At 41.7% G+C, this 18,481-nt stretch overlaps 6 protein-coding genes across 6 annotated transcripts; 3 read left to right on the top strand and 3 right to left on the bottom strand.

Moving 5' to 3' along the window:
- Window positions 1-2,769: 2,769 nt before the first annotated feature.
- Window positions 2,770-4,444, top strand: LOC6639531 (ubiquitin-conjugating enzyme E2-22 kDa). The gene is made up of 3 exons (XM_002062456.4): window positions 2,770-3,223; window positions 3,343-3,495; window positions 3,714-4,444. Exons 1-3 carry the CDS (start codon window positions 3,161-3,163, stop codon window positions 4,095-4,097), a joined length of 600 nt encoding a protein of 199 aa, XP_002062492.1. The 5' UTR covers window positions 2,770-3,160; the 3' UTR covers window positions 4,098-4,444.
- A 756-nt stretch (window positions 4,445-5,200) lies between these two features.
- Window positions 5,201-8,466, bottom strand: LOC6639530 (SANT and BTB domain regulator of class switch recombination). The gene is made up of 6 exons (XM_023179807.2): window positions 7,503-8,466; window positions 6,757-7,430; window positions 6,419-6,699; window positions 6,137-6,359; window positions 5,844-6,081; window positions 5,201-5,782 (listed from the first exon to the last, which is right to left on the bottom strand). Exons 1-6 carry the CDS (start codon window positions 8,387-8,389, stop codon window positions 5,335-5,337), a joined length of 2,751 nt encoding a protein of 916 aa, XP_023035575.1. The 5' UTR covers window positions 8,390-8,466; the 3' UTR covers window positions 5,201-5,334.
- Window positions 8,467-9,364: 898 nt separating this feature from the next.
- On the top strand, window positions 9,365-10,641 carry LOC6639529 (40S ribosomal protein S17). Its single transcript, XM_002062454.4, has 3 exons — window positions 9,365-9,465; window positions 9,668-9,819; window positions 9,903-10,641. Exons 1-3 carry the CDS (start codon window positions 9,463-9,465, stop codon window positions 10,141-10,143), a joined length of 396 nt encoding a protein of 131 aa, XP_002062490.2. The 5' UTR covers window positions 9,365-9,462; the 3' UTR covers window positions 10,144-10,641.
- A 129-nt stretch (window positions 10,642-10,770) lies between these two features.
- Window positions 10,771-12,787, bottom strand: LOC6639528 (SHC-transforming protein 1). Its single transcript, XM_002062453.4, is given in 3 exon segments — window positions 10,771-11,275; window positions 11,278-12,400; window positions 12,477-12,787. Coding segments are annotated over 3 exon segments (1,365 nt in total). The 5' UTR covers window positions 12,668-12,787; the 3' UTR covers window positions 10,771-11,224.
- A 68-nt stretch (window positions 12,788-12,855) lies between these two features.
- On the top strand, window positions 12,856-14,472 carry LOC6639618. Its single transcript, XM_002062451.3, has 3 exons — window positions 12,856-12,998; window positions 13,065-13,594; window positions 13,660-14,472. Exons 1-3 carry the CDS (start codon window positions 12,960-12,962, stop codon window positions 14,378-14,380), a joined length of 1,290 nt encoding a protein of 429 aa, XP_002062487.2. The 5' UTR covers window positions 12,856-12,959; the 3' UTR covers window positions 14,381-14,472.
- Window positions 14,473-14,872: 400 nt separating this feature from the next.
- Window positions 14,873-18,413, bottom strand: LOC6639617 (protein FAM91A1). Its single transcript, XM_002062450.4, has 2 exons — window positions 16,424-18,413; window positions 14,873-16,343 (listed from the first exon to the last, which is right to left on the bottom strand). Exons 1-2 carry the CDS (start codon window positions 18,198-18,200, stop codon window positions 15,316-15,318), a joined length of 2,805 nt encoding a protein of 934 aa, XP_002062486.1. The 5' UTR covers window positions 18,201-18,413; the 3' UTR covers window positions 14,873-15,315.
- Window positions 18,414-18,481: the final 68 nt, after the last annotated feature.

Here is an 18,481-nt window from a genome sequence, read left to right on the forward strand (position 1 = left end):
AATTAAAAGGCTTCATCTCAATAAATTTAATTGACACATTTATTTGCATAGATATTGAAAGATATTATTTGAAATAAGAAATAAATCATTCATGTATGTATGTACAGTCTCCGCTTGCCATTTAAGCATGACCGGGCGGGGGGCTCGTCTGTTTTCAGTGCCCTTTGTTGTTGTTTGGCATTTGTTGTACAACTGTACTTAAAGATGCTTAACGTAGTGGATGAGAAGAAAAACAAGAGAATAACAAAAGGAAATGCCATTTGTATTTGTCAAATTGTTTTTGCATTAGGCTAAATTTAAATCGAACCAAAGGCTAAACTAATTTTGCTGACGAAATCGAAAAGACGCAAATTGCGTTGAAACAACCAACCACGTGCCACAACGAACACACACGTTTTTCTCTCTACGTATAGCCACGCCACACAACACAACACAACAATAACACACACACATACATACGCACACACACACACACTCATCCACACTGTTAAAAGTTAATCAGTTATTTTGTTCTTCAAACTTACCTGAAACATGTGTTGCAATTAACTTGTTAACAAATACAAATCACAAAAAGTTGAAAATAATTTTTGTTCCTTTGTCAAACCGATTTTGTTTTTAACTTTCAACTCGAATTGCAGCCGCTTTAATGAAACTGCAAAATCTGAATGAAGGCTAACAAAGTGTGAAGTTTGTACAGAGCACGTGAATGAGAGAACGCGAGAGAAACAGAAAGAGAGAACGAGCGAGAGTTCAACATGAGAGCCACAGAACAACAAGAGAGACCGGCAAATGTATAGCTTGTGAGCATATAACGGGAAGGGGAAGGGGGTGGCTTGGGGTCTGCGTCTGTGTCTGCCAACACGTGTGCCCCAACAAACAAAATATCAACATAAAACGAGTTGATAATATTCGACATAGTTTTCGCTTAAGGTTAACACAACCATAAAAAATAATCAGTCTTTGATGCAGACGAATTAGTAAAATTTTTGTGATTTAAAGCGAAATCCGTTAACAGCTTTTCGATATCCTTGCTGTAAGTGAAAGTGTTGCCTAGCTTTAGGCGCTAACAACATAAATATGCTGTGATCGTTGTTTAGAAAGTTTTTCAAAGGACTTTTTTTTGGTCATTGATTACCCGGATTGACAAAATGTTCATTGGGTGTCTTGTTACACATGAAGCCAGATCTTAAAGTCCAAAAAGAAGAGCCAAAACTATAGAGAGAGATACCGAAACAAAGCTATAGAGAAGGGAGAGAGAGAGGGAGCGAGAGAGAGTGCAAAATTTCGGACACGTTTTTTTTAATTGGCTTTGTTTCTGTCTTTATTTTTGTTTTTTGGCTACCCATACCCTTTTGGTATAGGTACATACATATGTTTACTGTGGCAAGTTCCTGGTCTGCAGTTTAATTTGAAAGGTTTTAGGGATCTTACAAAGTCTATGAAATTTTTTTTGTACGTAAAAATGGAATGCGAAAAAAGTAGGAAAAGTGGATTTGGCAAAGAGTGTAGAAACTGCGGCAGCCAACTATTATTTTATAATTTGCCATTTCGCACAAAAAACGTGAACTGAAAGGCAATAAAATGGGAATCGTGCGTGTGCGTATAAATACATACATAAATACATCCATATGTATATGTATATGTAGATATCTGTACATATCCCACTCATATGGATATGAATGTATGTATAGTTGTGTGATCGGCCACCTAGCAGCATAATTAACCAAGTCTATTTGTTTTTGTTTTTTCAAAGCTGTTGCCAAGCAGACAAAAACCAACCCACTCATATGTATAGACATTTGTGCTAGGAGACCTTTTTCAATAATATTTATTATTATATATATCAACTGAAAACGAGTTTCAAATTTCAATCCCCTCTCCCCCCACACTCACCCTCCCATTGGAACAAAACGAAAATAAAACAAACCCAGAGACCCAAACATTAAGGCGTAATAAGAACCACGTAACTAAGGTCGAAAGAAGTGTCGGTTGTTCTAGGGCTCAAGATCAGAGTAGCAATGGAAAATAACCTTCAGTCTGTACCAAATAACTGAAATGATATGAAATGGTACGATATGTCTGTCTGTATATACATATGTACATAAATACATATACATACATATGCACGCATACAGTTGCTTAGTTAAAGGTTCGTACATCCATTAAAGGTTTCGATCTATATCATTACTATGGGGTTTGCTTAATCCATACTTGAAGATTTATTCAAATTTCATTTAAATAAAGTTACATATTCTCTAATGTCAATTACTTTTGAGAGCTGCCGTATGTATTTATCTTTGTATATTGCGGCTAATTGATAAAAGGTATTTGGGTAGAGGTTTTCTGTCCAACAAGTTCAAATTGATCTGTCTGTGTGTGTGTGGGCAATTGATATGTAGTTCCATGGCCATTTAATCAGAGAAACCAAGTAAACATAAACAATATAACAAAAAAAAGCAAAGACATTTATGTTTGTAATTATTGATTCTAATTTAATAATTTAAACTTGAATCTTTTGATAAATCGAACTCTTTGAATTTAATTTGATTAACAATGTTTGCTTTTATAATTTCATGATTTTAGAAAAGGCCATTTAATTGTAAATGCAAATTCGAAAGAAAATTATGGGGGAAAAAAATTGTAATTTCAAATAAGACGCCCAATCGATTGCTTTTCGATAAAAATGAAAAACGATTATGGCTAAATCGGCTAGAGTGGCCAAATTGACGGGAAAATAGCCAAACTAATCAACACTGGGAACAGCAGCAGCTCCCTTGTTTTTTTGACGTTTTGGGAGTAAATTAAACACAAGAAGCAAATAGTTTAAATTTAAGTTTTCTAAATCACATAGTAGTTTACATTTTCATTTCATGTCATACTAGATATTTATTTAACACTTTTTTTTATAAAAACCAATACACTTCAATGTGTGAGAAATAACACACAAGAAACAAACACACACACAGACACACACGCTCGCACAAAACGCCTCTCCAACAAACACAACAACACAAACAAAAAGAAGAAAGGAGAATTTTACGCAACGCTAGGGAAAGAAAGGCCAAAAAAGACACGGCATCCGGAAAACGGCACAAAAAAATTATTAGTAAAATAGAATCCAGTACAGAAAGGACAACACCGACAAACAAAAAAAAACATCATGGCGAATATGGCTGTATCACGTATTAAGCGCGAATTTAAGGAAGTAATGCGCAGCGAAGAGGTGAGTCTCCCAGAATAAGTTAGTGCAAAATAACAACCAAAATTGGTAGGATCACACAGAAATTTGTGCGTTCCAACCCACAAATATTTCTGATATTAATTCTTGATTATATTCCTTAGATAGTCCAATGCTCCATAAAAATTGAACTGGTCAATGATAGCTGGACAGAGCTGCGCGGCGAAATAGCGGGACCACCGGATACACCATATGAGGGAGGCAAATTTGTTTTGGAGATCAAAGTGCCGGAGACATATCCATTCAATCCACCAAAGGTAGGCTAAAGTTCCCCGCAGAGAACCGATATTCGATATCGATCGGGTTTTAACCTCAATCAAGACAAGAAAAAAAATGATAATGGGGTTCCGATTTCATCTAACAGTTGTTGCTGTCTGTCTAACGGCAAAAGTCACCAACAATTGCGATTGAAGATTCATTCTAGTTTTAAATAAGCTTGAAATGATCTTTCTAACTTGTTTTACGTCTACTTAAGGTTCGCTTTATAACACGCATTTGGCACCCAAATATATCATCGGTCACCGGCGCCATTTGCTTGGATATACTCAAGGATAATTGGGCCGCTGCAATGACATTGCGCACTGTGTTATTATCCCTGCAGGCATTGCTGGCCGCTGCCGAACCTGATGATCCACAGGATGCCGTGGTGGCCCATCAATTCAAGGATAAGCATGATTTCTTCTTGTTAACTGCCAAACACTGGACAAATGCCTATGCCGGTGGTCCGCATACATTTCCCGATTGTGATTCAAAAATTCAACGTCTTAAGGATATGGGCATTGATGAGCATGATGCCAGAGCCATTCTATCCAAAGAGAACTGGAATTTGGAGAAGGCCACAGAGTGCCTGTTTAGTTAGCTTGCTTAACGAAACAACCCACAAAAAAGCAAAATTTTTATCGTTAGGCCAGTCTCAATTCAAAATCAATCTCGGTAGAATCAGTTTGAATTTGGCAAAACAGAAGAAATCCAAAAAAAGTGCAAAGTTTACACTTGAGACTGACGGAGAATGGCGCAATACAACAGAGTGTGAGTGTGAGTGTGAGAGAGAGAGCGAGAGCGAGAGCGGGCACAAACTATCTACATGCACGTATAATCAGAATCGCTGCGATTCCCCCCGATTTTCCTCCCTCCCCCTCACTCTTACACTTCTTTCCTTTTCGGTAAAAACACAAAAAAGGATTGTAATAAATTGTATGTCGATTATTTGTTTCATTCTGTATTCTTATGTGTATCGTACTTTTCTGTTAAAATTTTTTGTTCTTTGTGAGAAAAAAACGCGTAAAAAATTATCAATAATGTTAATTTCCTGCTACAGGTTGAGCCCAAGGCCCTTTTTTATATTCAATCAATCGATGATGAGTGAAAAGAATCCTCAGGGTTCTCTCTCCCTCTCTCTCTTCATTATTATTATTTTATTTAAAAATTTTTTTTACATCGTCGATGCATTTTAGTTGAAAAAAGGAAAGAGAAAAAAAAATAATGATTTTTCAAATCATCTATAATAATAAATAAATAAATTAAAATTAACTCTTTGTAAATTGCGTTAAGTTAACACATAATATTTAAATACAAAAGAAGAAAAAAAAAACAAAAAAAAAAAAAGAAGAAAACAAAATATATAAAATGAAAAACAAGAAACAAAGTGCATAATAAAATAATGAAAATGATTTACATTTTTGTACCATTTTTTAAGCCTTTTAAACGAGGATTTGCATGTAAAATTTGTAATATTTTTGTAAGCTTAAGTCAAACATAATATTAAGAATTTTTTTATACAAAAGACCATAAACCAAGACGACTTTCTTTGTAGCGCAGATATTGATTGATCCTTTTGAACATTTCTTTCATAGCCAAAACTGTTGGAAGAATTGAAAATTAATGTTGGTTTCTGGTACCTCAGAATGCTTTGCTTTAGGTCTGCCTCCTACTCCCTCCCCCCTTAAGAGAAAGCTAGACGAAAAGGGTTTATTACATGTGTTTTTTTAATTAAATTTGACTAGAACATTTCGACTAAAAATTTGTGCCTACAAACATTTCGATGTTTTCTCACTACATTCTGTGTATTTAGCTAGGTAAAACGAGGGAGTAACCATTTACTTGTGCCTTTGCTTGGACATTAGAGGGGCACTGGAGCCAAGGGTGGTGCCGCCACAACCGGCCATGCCCCCTAAGGGCATAGAACCGCTCATTAGGGTGTTGCTGCTGCTGCTTAAAATGCTGCCTGCATTGCCGCCGCCGGCAGCACCACTGCCTCCGCCGGCAGCCCCTCCTGGTCCGCCACCGGCCAGCCCAGTGGAGTTGTTGGGCAAATTGTGGTTACTATGACGCTGTTTCAGCATCTCTTTCCACTCGGTCTCGAGACGCACGTAGGTGCCACCCAGGGGCTTAGCATTCTGGACTAGAGACTGATCGGATCCGGTTTTTTTGGTCACATAGGTGGCCACCTGTTTCATAATCTTCTCCTCAAAATCGCGCTGATGATCCTGATTGCTGCGGGCCGACAACTCACCCGACCAGAATCTTCCCGACACTTCGGTGGGCCTACAAAGCAGAGAAACAGAAGATTCAAGAGCGCCAGCTAAGTCAGGATGGAGGGACCAACCTTTTTCGTCCTTTCTTGCCACGTGTTTTCCTAGGCGGCGGACGATGATGATGCTCCGATTCACAGCCATCGCTTGATTCGCTGGAATCATCATCATCATTATGATTCATGGCATTGCGCATTCTGGGTCGCAACGAACGGGCATCTTCCTCGCTTGTTGATGTCGTCTCCGAGTCCGTGCTAGTATCGATTTGGTAGCGAGATCCGCGCATTCGTCGGCTCACCCTGTGATTGGTCACTGCAAAATGGAAGACTAGATAACTTTCTAGATCGAGAATCTGATTCAAACCCACTGTCCATGCAGAGTTGTGGCAATAGGCCTTGCCGGCAACGTTGAGGCGTCAATGAGATGCCCTGCCAACTGGGATTTATCTCACCGGCGGCGGCCAACTCTTGGATGCGCAACGGTGGCAATTCGCACAGTGCAAAATTCTCAGCTACAAGCTGAGCTATAGCCAATATGGCACGTTCTCGATCGGTCTCCACCAGAACACTGTGCTCACGGAATTGACAACCCTTTTTGGGAGAGGGATTAAGATTTTAAATTGGAAGGGCGAAACACTTGGAGTACGTACATTGGGTCCCGGCAGAGTCTCATATCTAAATGCCTGCTGGCCACAACAGGCGTAACGGCCCGCTGGACCGGCATTGCCCACTGGTCCCAAGAAATTCGGCGCCTCCGGATGGTAGCGACACCAGTTCATCTGGTAGACCGGAAAATGTGCCTCACAGGTGCAACAATAGAGATAGTGGCAATGGCCCCATAGCTTCCAATAGACCTTGCGCCACGACTTCAACTCCTTGAACAATTGCATTATATAGATATTGAGATCCCAATTGGGATCCCGCACATGACCTGCGAAAGTAACATACATGAGTCGACCCCACCATGGAAATCATCTCAAGGACATACCACTCATCAGCTGTCCCCAACGATTCAGGCGTATGTTGCTGGGCGTGCAATTCATGTAGGACTTCATGGTATTGGTCACACAACTGAAGCATCGTATGCAACGAAACAAACCGGACATACTGTAGAAGTGGCCACGAAGAGCCTCCGGCTCCGGCTCACTCAAACTCTGTATCAACTTGGTCCAGAGACGTGGCGTCACCCTCTCCTTCTTGTCGCGCACTATTTCCAGCTCCAGATTGGTGAACATGGCAGCTAGACGGGTAACCAGGGCATCGTTCAAGCACGACAGATTGGTCGAGGTGCGCACCACCTCGCTGAGATGGGCGTGGCAAAAGGTAAGGCATTCCAGCAACAGGGGTTCCATTTGCAGAAAACTCGCCGAGACCAATATGGGGACAACATTATTGCCATCCAGTTGGGGGCCCGATGAGGCGTGATTGCTTGTCTGACTGGGATTCGGTAATTCCTGACTCTGGGCACTGTGCTTGATCCATTTCATGAGCCAGTCAAAGATCAGAATGTCACAATGCACCGATATGTCCATCTCTTCGAGCCGCTGGCCAGCTGTCACATCGGCAAAATAACCCATTTTGCTGACCAACAAACTCTGCGGGCAGGTGAAGTCACGTGAGGTGTTCTTCACCTCATCGCAGACATGGATCACCACCTCGGGCCTAGGACAGAGAGAAAAAAGAGATGGTGGATTAGGAGAAGTTCCAAGGATGGGTGGAAAGGATTACACTTACTCCCTCTTCTCCTGACGCAAATGTTTGCTATCCTTGACCAAAAGAAGAGATTTGCGGCGTCCCGTGGTATTGATTGATCCCTTGCTCGTGCTTGGCTCTTTGACCATGGCACGCATCAAATTGTTGGATGCGGAGGACGATGCAATGCCATCCATTTCAGTCACCTGCTGCTGCTGGAGGACTGGTGCCGATGTCGTCACGGGTAACGATGAATTGCCATAGGAAGACATATCGGTCATGGATTTGGCAGCCCCTATAGCTGGAGCTGGAGTTGGATTCGTGGGCAGTGTTAAGATTTCTTTTGCCGCTGGCGTCATATGCTGCTGTTGTTGTTGTTGCTGCTGCTGCTGCTGCTGTTTGGGTTTATTTCTAGCATTGGTGGCCATGGGAACGGGCACGGGCACTGGACAAATGAACGAAAGAACCGAATCGAGTACTCCCTCATTAATAACCGCGTCCAATTGTTCACTTAGTTTGGGATGTAAGCCCCTATAGGTGGCTAACGAATCGTGACGTCCACGTCCCCCTCCGCCATGCACGTGTCCTGGACCAGAACGGAGAGATTTGGTCTCATTGCTAGCCAATAGCAAGTTGGTTCTACTCTCATCACGACTGGAGCTTGTGGTGGCAGTGATGCTGCTAGTGGTATTAGTATTGGTGGTGGTGGTGGTGTTCGTGGTGGTGCTGGTGGTGGTGGAATGTCGATGATGTTTGAGCCTCTTGAGGCCCAACAGCTCGTTGACCAAATGATTCTCGGCCAATGTATCAAAATCAAACTCTTCGCGCTTTGTCTGCCGTTTGGCCTGATTACCACCGCCTCCGGCTCCCTCCATGGGTGGTATTGGCTCCCTTGTGTGTGACTTGCCCATATCTGCCTTGGCTATCATATCGTTAACATGACAAGAAAGTTTCAAAAATTCTAGAAATTCATTTAAATTGATTTGAAAATCAGTGCCAGAGTTGGCATCGATCGAGCATTTCAATTGCTGTTGCTGATCATTTGTAGCTCCACCAGCAGCTCCATCCTCGTTCCTTTGCATGTTCCACTTTCCAATTGGATATGCATTGTTTTTTATTTATTGATTGCCTGCAATTTGGTTGCGTATGACAACCAAAACCTAATAAATCCAACGAAAAGGCGCCGAAATATCATTTAAATAGAGTCAAAGAGTCAAAACTCCCCGCGATACCCTACCGTGGACCTACTTATTGATGTTAGATTTATTTTCAACATGTTTTGGGAAAAATAATTCAACATTTTAAATAACAATTAGCTTATTTCTATTGTTATTTTTATGACTTCTTTTTGAGTTTCTTAAGCTAATAACATTTTCTTCCCTTTGGCCAACAAAATTTTGCTTTATCGTTTAATATTTAATACTAATTTTGAGATACAATTTCCATATTCTTGGTTGATTTGTGAAATAAAAACCATAATGAAATTGTTTGAAATTAATTACAATTAATAGTCTAAAAGTCTAGATTTCTTTAATAAAATTATACAAATATTTATACATTAAGTCTAAGAATTGCTTACTACATTTTTGAATACCAGACTAGCAAAAGTCAAACCTCCCCAAATACCCTAACCTTAGGACTTCCGGCTCAGATCTTAGGACTTTCAACTCAGACATTAGCACTTTTTAGTAAGACCTTAGCACTTCGACAGTTTAAAGGTTTCAAATTTGTTCGACTCTTGGTTCGACGTTGGAGCGCTTTGGTTCGACTCATTGGTTGGTGTGCTTTGGCTCGACTCAGACCTTAGCACTTTTTACTCAGCCTTAGCACTTCCAAAGGCGATGACAAGTTTTTAGAGATGAAATCGATAATTTCGATTTTTGCCATCGCCAGTTCTTTTGCCGTCCCTAGTTCTTTTTCCGTGGAGCGTTGTCCCGACACGTTGTTTTTTTGCTGGTCTGCTTTAATTTTTGATTAAAATTAAAGTGTAAATTGATTGAAAATGGTAAGTAGTGACTGTAAACATGACACAATCATTAAGCTGATTGTTGGAAACATGAAATAAATGCAGTTTCGAATGAAATCCGATGGTGTTTTGTCTCAACCTAACCTCAATGTTGAACATTTATGTTGATTCGCATGGCGAATGCACATTTTTGGTGTGATGATTTTAACTAATATGTAAATTTCCCCATTTTATTTAACAGGGTCGCGTCAGAACCAAGACAGTAAAGAAGGCCGCCAAGGTCATCATTGAGAAGTACTACACACGTCTCACATTGGACTTCCACACCAACAAGCGCATCTGCGAGGAGGTTGCTATCATTCCCACCAAGCCCCTGCGCAACAAGATTGCCGGGTAAGTTCTATTGGAGTGTGTGTTTGTGTGTGAGACAAAGTTACTATATATTCATATATATATGTATACACCTTTACTTTCAGTTATGTTACCCATTTGATGGGCCGTCTGCGTCACTCCCAGGTGCGTGGTATTTCCATCAAACTGCAGGAGGAGGAGCGCGAGCGTCGTGATAACTACGTGCCCGCCGTTTCCGCTCTGGAGCAGGACATCATCGAGGTTGATCCCGATACCAAGGAGATGTTGAAGCTGTTGGACTTCCACAACATTCGTGGTCTGCAGTTGACTCAGCCCAACACCAACAACTTTGGACGTCGCAATTAGAATCCTCAACTATTCTAACCAGAAGTGAAGTGGAAATGATGTCTCTTATAAAAGATAAATTTTTTTTCTGTTTTTCCCTGGAAGCACAATAAAGAATATGTGTGTGTGAAAGTGTAAACGAAATCTGGATAATTGTGTTTTTTTTTTTTTTAAATTTTGTTTTAATATGCATATGTCTATCTAAATCTATCTATGCATGGAGAGATAAAGTCTGAGATCACTTTTATATATATTGTGTCAATATCTTGCCTCTATTTGGAATCGGTTTTTCAATGGCTTTATTTATAGGTATTGACCGTATATATTATCATGAAATGCGATATGTTTTTGTTTATATGTACTAAATCTATTGAATGTATTAATTCTGTAAGATCAATCCAAATCTAATGAATAGATTGTCTACTTTGATCACAGATAAGTCTGTTACCATCACAACAGCATTTTTCAGACAAAACTGATTAAAACTCTTGTACAATGTAAATGTTTCTCTTGCTGTTCAAGTAAAAATCGTTTCAAAAATGTAAATTACCCAAATTGAGGCTCTTCGAAGTCGATCTGTTGGATAAGGAAATTGACCATACAGAAGTATCAATGGATACATTTTAAGTAATATTTTGTTTTTGGGGATTTGTTTGTATACTTTTATTTTCATTCGAATGAAAAATACTGTAGACACATGCACATATATATAAATAAATATTTGTTTGTATGTATAAACCATAAATAAATGGTATTTTGTGTATGGTACGACGATATATAAAAGATATTCTCTAGGAGTGTGCAACACATTACAATCTAGAAAGTGTGTACACAAATACATGTTATGTATGTATATAATTTATATATATATATGTATGTATGTATGTATATAGATTTGTTGTTTATGTATATGAAGAATTCTTTGTATGTTTGTGAGAGAACTTAGTGAGAAAAATCCAGAAATCGATAGGATACTTAAAAACTAATCCCAGCGTACTTGATTTTAGTTCGTCTTATTCTCGTTCTCTCTCGCTCGCTCTCTCTCTCTCTTGTTCGCTAGCTCGCTCGTTGTAAGTTCTCCTTCAAGCCGAGTTTTTTTATTCTATATGCAATTTAAGTTGCCACAGCTTGTTGCTGTTGTTGGTGCTGCTGCTGTTGATCCTGTTGTGGGCGACGCACTGGATTACGCAAGACCAGCTCCGAATCCTCTGATATGATGGGCAGAGCATGTGCATAATGATAATTGATCAAATGGCTAATGCTATCGAATATACGATCTTTGGTACGGACAACACCCTCAGGGTCGATGAGTAACAGATGTTTGGGTGTCTTACCCTCGAGGCCAGTTAGGACATATTGTCCGCGTTTGCCCTGAGACTCACGGACCAAGAAGTCACCGTCCTGCTGTAAACGCCTTTCTGCTATGGGTCGTGATATGGAGGCATGAAACCATATTTCGGCAGTTAACGGACACTGAGGACCGTCGAAGACATCTCGTATGTGGGAGAGAGGGGCAGAGGAGTTTGCTCCGGAAGCCAATAGTGATGATGTGGATGTGACTGTGGAGGAGGAATTGCCTGCTGTAATCGCCTGTTGCAAGGGATCAAAGTTGCCCAGGGAAAGTTTGTTTGTTGTTTGATCGGGAGGCGGTGAGTTGAGGTCTATGAGATTACTGCTCAAACGATCGCGCGGCTTCTTTAGATTCAGTTGGGCCACTCGAGGGGCATGTGGATGCAGAGGCTGCTGCTGTTGTTGCGTCTCCAGCTGCTGCTGCTGCTGGCTGTTGGTGTTGGGCACTTCCGGTGGCAGCTTGTTCGGTAAATCATTATAATACTCTTTGACATTTTCTTTGCAACTTTGATTGATATTATCATTGCCAGCGGCCCCTGCGTCGGTGAGACGGCTCAGTGCATTGAAACGCAAAACGAATGCCTTGCCAATGGTTACAATTAGATCCTCACTTTGTCCGCCGGCGCATTCGAGGACATAGCATGCCCGCCACTCATCCTCATTTTTGGCTATGTAAGCCAGGAAATCGAGAGTGTCGTTATCACCGCCCGATGCAAAGCTTATCCTTGGCATGTTGTGATTGGCAATGACCTCACCCGTTTCTACATTACTCAACGTTAGGGCGCGGCTGGAGACGTTAATGATGATGTTGGTGCCAGCGTGTTTCATGCTGGGTCGATCCGATATAAAGGTACATAACTTCTTATCCAATCGCCTCTTGCTTGCCGACTTAAGGCCAGCAGCTTCGCATACTCGATTGATGCATTCCCTGAGTGGTACAAAAAAACAAGAGCAATGATAAAACACTTCACACAGAGGGGGAGACGAGGGGGATGCCGTCTTACCGTGCCAACATTGTGCGCGTCTCAAAGTCCAGCGATTTCATTGAGGTCTTGACCTCAACACAGCCCGTATAGCGGACATTGAATGCAACTCCCACGCCCATAATTTCGCTATCGGGATAAATGCATCCATCGCTGCTGGTGCTGGCAGCGGCTCCGCTACCCACATTGCCGTCCTCGCCATTCCTTGGCATTGTGTGTGTGTGTGCGCGCTTGTTTTGGATAGTCTGTGTTAATTTTAATGATCCTCTCGAGTCCTTGTCTTTGTTGGTGTTGGTTGTTAGTCAGTGTTTTGTGCTACCGGATATTTAGTTTCCCCACATCTGGCAACACAACCACTCGCATATATCTGGCAATGAAACTAGCCACGGTGCTGCCATCTGGCAGTACAATGTAGTGTTGCTAAGCGTTTCAAGCGCGAAAGTCCCGTTCAAAAAAACTGGCAGAGCCAAGCTCAATCTCAAATTTAAAGCAGATTAAGTGAAAATGTTTGTCAAAATCAAATTTGAGCCAGGCTGTGGCAAGGTAAGTCAATTAGGAATAAGCCCATAACCATCCTACATTTAATACCCATATTATCTTTCCATTAAGCCGAATTTCTTCTCATTGGAAGACAATGCCACAATTCATGATTTGAAAATCAAAATGGAGTCAATCATTGATATACCGGCGGATTGCCAAGAGATTCACACTTTGTCCACATCGCTGGAGAATAGTGTTGTGCTCTCTTCTATGGTGCAGCCGAATGATACAATATCGAAGACTCCCGCCGTAAATGACAGTGGAATTGGGATCAATGGCGCCGCTATATCCCTATATAGTAACAACAAATTCATTTGCTTCCTGCAGTTTTACAACGAGATTGAAGGTAATATACAGGGGAATTTCTTCGATCAGGTCGAGGGTGACAATGGAAAACCACGTAAATTGCCACCCATTGATCAGGTGCCTCAATATATTGAAACTCTGGACACTGACTCTTGCCCATCGACGTGTTCTAGTAGCAGCAGCACTTCCGACAGTTCTGATAGCCTCGAAGGATCTGCCAGCGATGAAAGCGGTTCGGGAATCTCAATAAAGCGTAAACGAAAGTTTACCCAAGATTCGACCTCATCCAAAAGGTCACTTTCCTCGCATAAGATTCCAATATAATTGTTATTTATAGTTTTCTGCATTCCACCTTTAGGGTTTGCAATGCATTATCGGAAGATCCCAAGCCACAAATTCAGGCGACATGCGCCAAGGTTATCGAATGTCCCAAAAAGTCACCAGAGAAGTGCTCCAAGTCCAATGAGCCGACGTTCTCCCCGTTGTCGTCTTCGACGCCGTTGCCGCCTCCTTATGTATGTGTCGATCCAGAACATCGTCATCTCATGCTGGTCATCAGCACAGATTTGCCCGATAAGGATTTCAGTGGCCTACTCAACTATTTCTATACCCTGTTCGAGACCTCTCAGAATTGTAATCGCTTTCAGTTCAATGAGAAGCACTCGGTGGACAAATTCGATGACAAATTGTGGTTGACATGCGCCAACAAGGATACCTTCGAATGGGTAACCCGCAGTCTAAGCTCTCTAAGCAGCTATAAGTCCTCATCCTTTGTGGAACATTTCAATCTCATTGACTGTAGCATCGTTTTGCCAAAAGTTGTCAAAAATAAGCCATTGGCCAGTGTTTTCCAACTGCTAGAACTCCAAAATTCGGGTCTGCACACAGGCAAATGGTGTGTGTTGCAGCGGAAGACGCTACTGCCCACCTCCGAAGATTACAAGGAAAAGGCGATTACCTATATTTGTGACAATGAGGAGGTCCTACTCCGGATTGATCAAGACTCTATGGATTTTCTAAAAACAAAAGAATTTAAATTAAAATATTGTTTTTGGACCATTCATTTTCCGCTGTTGTAAACTTTTAATGCAAAATCAAATTGTTATGAATAAAAATCGTTTGTTAAAAAATGTTCCCAGTGAATGTAAATTAATCGATCCTAGAGAGAGAGAGTTTTCTCATAAATCAAATAAATGCGATTGAAAAATGAAATCAATTTAATGAATATATTCGCTGTCGTCGAGTCGTTACTCACTCAATGCTCGACTGAATGGAATTGAAAGAGAACCAAATCATATAAAGAAAACGATTAAGTATTAAATTATTGATCAAATTAACACTAAGTCGAAATTGTTCTTTCTGTTTTTGTTTTATATATAGGTATAATGTTCAGTCTTTGTCAATATTCAGCGTATTTTAACAATGAGTTTCCCAATGATTCGACCAATTCAAAAGTTTCAATTAATAAATCCCAAGATTTTGAAAGTCACATATGGCAGATATCGGGCAAACTCTCAAATCATACGAATTGAGGTCTAGATTTCGTTCATATTACAGAGAAGACGAATGGATTTCACATGGAAGGTTTTAAAATTGCATTTTATTCAGATAATACAATTATATATTTACTATATATGTTAATAATTTCATATATATTATATATATGTGTGATATATATATATATATAGTATATATATACATATATGGTTTGTATGCCTCTCTCTGAATGGCATATTGCCGAAACGCGCATCTTACAAAACTAATAAAAAAATAATAAAAATACATTCAGGCGATATCGCTGACTAAGATTTATCTATATATATATAGATATAGCTATGTATGTATAAAGCATTTATATATGAGGGAGGGGACTCAAAACTGTACAAGGACTTTGAAAAGGATTATTGGTTGTCTGGGGGAAAGGGTAAACGAATACTCTGCAGTTAATAGGGATTTTTTTTTCTATTAGTGCGGGGAGGGGGATTGGGGGGAATGTTGTTGTAGTAAAAATCTTTCAGCGTCCATTCCAATAGCCAACGCGTCCATTCTCGAATGCCAGATTGATGCGCGGATGGGGCAAGGGACGTGCCGCCTGAAGTGGTTCATTCAATTGCACTGGCATCGATGGATCATTCTCAAAGTACAGACACTGACGCACAAACTCAAGGAACAGCGTTTGCGTCTGTTGGGCGGCATGAACAAGACTCTCCAGATTGTTATCCGTGCACAAATCACGCACCAAATGCTCACAGATCCGTGTATTTGTGTCCACATCGAAGAGGGGAACACCAAAGCTAACATCCAGCAAGGTCCACTCCTCGGCAGTCTCCTCCTCCTCGTCCTCGTCGTGCTCGATCAAGGTCCTGGCTAACGGTATCTCTACTGAATTCTGGGATACCAAGTCACCAGTGCGGCCACTGCATTTGGCCAATTCGCTGGCCAGCACTTGATTGCAATCGTCTGAAGTATACTCGTTGGCCGGTCCATGATCTGGCGTGGTGGCAAAATGATTCTCATCGGGACTCTTGAGTTGTTGTTGCTGTTGTTGTTGTTGTCCCTTCTCTTGATTATTTGGCACATGATTCAATTTGCTGGTGATCTGCTGCTGCTGCTGATGCTGTTTTTGCTTTTTACCCCCCTGCGGCAATTTCAAATGCACCTCCAGTTCATAGTCCTCGCATCCGAGATCATCGACGCCCGTGTTAAGGAATGTTATGTAACCGCATTGATGACGCAAGTCAATCAATTCCGACAACTTTTGCACGGCCCTGTGCCCCGTCCATTTGGCCTGACGCTCATCCTTGGATGTGGAGAACGGAAACGATTCGTATTGCAGTTGACCGGGAGCACGTATGCCATAGCCTTGGAGCAGAATGCATCCATTCTTCAGCTGATCGTTCAGATTGCGAAAGTTTTCCGAACTGAGTACATATGAGTCGGAATGTAGGATATTGACCAGCAGTTTGCCATAGCCCAGAAAGAGGCGTGGCAGTGATTTTAAAACAGTTCCACGGCACAACAACAAACTGGGTGGACCATAGCCTGGCAGGGATGGAAGAGGAAGAGCATGACAGTGATAATGATTATGGAATGGAACGCGTTTGGCGTTTGATGTCACTTACCCGTGATATGATTGTAAAAGAGTTTACTCCACATGGGTGCCACATCGGAACTGCGTAGAAACTGGCCAAAAAATGGAATGCTAAATGTATGAGTCAATTGCGCGGTTAGCGGAGAGGCCGAAATGATGAATTTATATTTCTTTTCCAAGACACGATCCCGTGTCTGTCTGTCCAATCCCTCGAGGCACTCCAGACGCAAGAGATCAAGGCCACCGGATAGGATATGACGGAGCGAGCATATGGTCGATCTCAAGATGACGGCATGAGCAAAATAACGTGAAACATCACCTTCGCCCTCGGCATCCAGCAGTGAAACCTGCTCCAATTCGGCCAGAAAGCTATCCATGCTCTCCTCACACAGTTTACCCACCTCGAACATGGTTACGGCATGATTTTTAAGACCAGGCGAGAGATTGCCCATCATAAGGAATGCAGTAAGTGTGGAATCGAATAGAAAGCCTACACGTTTGCCACTTTTGGGTGGAGCAGCAGCAGCAGCCACAGGAGCAGCAACTACTTCAACTAGCTCTTCCTGATCATCACTGGTTTGAGGATTTGCTATTGAGGGTGGCGTCACATTCATGTGGGCAAAGCTAAAGTCACTTGTATTGCCATCCGAGGAGAGATAGCCTATGGAACTACTATCCTTATCCTTGTCCCTTTCCCTCTCGCCCTTTTGCGGGGTCTTGGGACTTGGGCTCGGCTGTTCGAAATCAAAATTATTATAATTCAATGGCGTTATCTGTGGTGTCTCTGGCACTTGTTGTCGCTTATAGTCCGCCCAACTGGCGTGATCCTGTGGCTGCGCCTGTTGCCCACCCTGTCCACTAGCCGGTGTTAGTTCGTCCTTGCGCTGAGCAAATCCCAGACGACATATAAATGACACAGCCTGCTTGACCATATCGAGCTCTAACTGCAACATTTGGGCCAATTCCGCTATGGTCATGTGCTCATCGGCACTAACAAAAATCTTGTATAGCAAATTCTCAAAATAGTCACCGCTCACACGATTCATCACAAAATTTCTCAAGGGTGGTATGCAAATGCGATCCTCGCCAGAGATGGGTACATCCAAATAGATCAATCCTTTGCGGTAGAGACTCTGAACGACTTGATATTCACATTTGCCAGCCGGTTGGGCACCGAAATCAATTAAATCATCAATCAAACTGCGTTCGGCTGGCAATAGGTAACGTATATCCGTCTCCAGGACATAGCCAATGTCCAGCCGCCACCAGGGTTCGATGTGCACATGAACGGGAAAACGTGGCAGAAAATCCAAAGGATTTGGCTTAGCACTAAACAGTATGGAGCGCGTTGTATGCGTCTTTAGATCACTGATTAGAGCCAAATACTCATTCCGGCCAATGCCCAGGACACGTAGACAATCGGCGGCCGTGAAATTGGGCAAGGTATCGTAGCTTTTGTCGCTACGCAGCAACTGACTGAGCACATCCAAATAGTAATTGAATGGCGTCACGCGCAGCCCCTTTGTAACTATATCGGCAAGATGATAAGGAAAGACTCCCAGTCCATTGATATTCTTCTGGATAAGCAGTTCGTAATAGCGCTGCTCCTGCCGGAATACCTTCGAGGCCAGATTACCACGAAATCGTAGCTGGTTCTTCAAACTATAGTTGAACACATATTTCTCATAGTCGCGCTGGTTGTTGTTCAGCATGGAACGCAAGTGAACGGGCAGCTGCTGCCAACTCACATTTCCACGAATGCACAGCTGCAGCTGCACCTCAACCTTTTCCTTCTCCTTTTCTGTCATTTGCCTTGGATTCTAGCACTTGCACGTATAATTATTATGATATGATGTGTGGAATACGGGGTGCACTTCACCCAGAGCTCACTTTATATTGAACATTCCGAGGTATCTTAATCTTTTGAGGCCAAAAAGAAACAGGGGAAACTTTTATTACTATTTTGGCAGGAAAAGTGGAAAATACGACGACAGCTGATAAGACCGTCCCGTCGACTTATCGACAAGTGTATGACTAAAAACTAAAAACCATTTGCAGCACTGTAAGAAAGCACAAAATGCACTGAAAA

The sequence above is a fragment of the Drosophila willistoni genome (genome assembly GCF_018902025.1).
Source record: "Drosophila willistoni isolate 14030-0811.24 chromosome XR unlocalized genomic scaffold, UCI_dwil_1.1 Seg144, whole genome shotgun sequence".
NCBI lineage: Eukaryota > Metazoa > Arthropoda > Insecta > Diptera > Drosophilidae > Drosophila > Drosophila willistoni.

Bases quoted from the DNA above. Each gene is read 5' to 3' on its own strand.
- LOC6639531 (XM_002062456.4), top strand. From the start codon at position 3,161: ATGGCGAATATGGCTGTATCACGTATTAAGCGCGAATTTAAGGAAGTA. The intron at 3,224-3,342 runs GTGAGTCTCCCA...TATATTCCTTAG, and splicing joins AAGTAATGCGCAGCGAAGAG to ATAGTCCAATGCTCCATAAA. The intron at 3,496-3,713 runs GTAGGCTAAAGT...CGTCTACTTAAG, and splicing joins ATCCATTCAATCCACCAAAG to GTTCGCTTTATAACACGCAT.
- LOC6639617 (XM_002062450.4), bottom strand. From the start codon at position 18,200: ATGACAGAAAAGGAGAAGGAAAAGGTTGAGGTGCAGCTGCAGCTGTGC. The intron at 16,344-16,423 runs GTAAGTGACATC...CATCCCTGCCAG, and splicing joins CTTTTACAATCATATCACGG to GCTATGGTCCACCCAGTTTG.
- LOC6639530 (XM_023179807.2), bottom strand. From the start codon at position 8,389: ATGATAGCCAAGGCAGATATGGGCAAGTCACACACAAGGGAGCCAATA. The intron at 6,360-6,418 runs GTACGTACTCCA...TCTCCCAAAAAG, and splicing joins AGACTCTGCCGGGACCCAAT to GGTTGTCAATTCCGTGAGCA. The intron at 6,082-6,136 runs GTGGGTTTGAAT...TCCATTTTGCAG, and splicing joins GCCACAACTCTGCATGGACA to TGACCAATCACAGGGTGAGC.
- LOC6639529 (XM_002062454.4), top strand. The intron at 9,820-9,902 runs GTAAGTTCTATT...CTTTACTTTCAG, and splicing joins CTGCGCAACAAGATTGCCGG to TTATGTTACCCATTTGATGG.
- LOC6639618 (XM_002062451.3), top strand. From the start codon at position 12,960: ATGTTTGTCAAAATCAAATTTGAGCCAGGCTGTGGCAAG. The intron at 12,999-13,064 runs GTAAGTCAATTA...CTTTCCATTAAG, and splicing joins TTGAGCCAGGCTGTGGCAAG to CCGAATTTCTTCTCATTGGA. The intron at 13,595-13,659 runs GTCACTTTCCTC...TTCCACCTTTAG, and splicing joins GATTCGACCTCATCCAAAAG to GGTTTGCAATGCATTATCGG.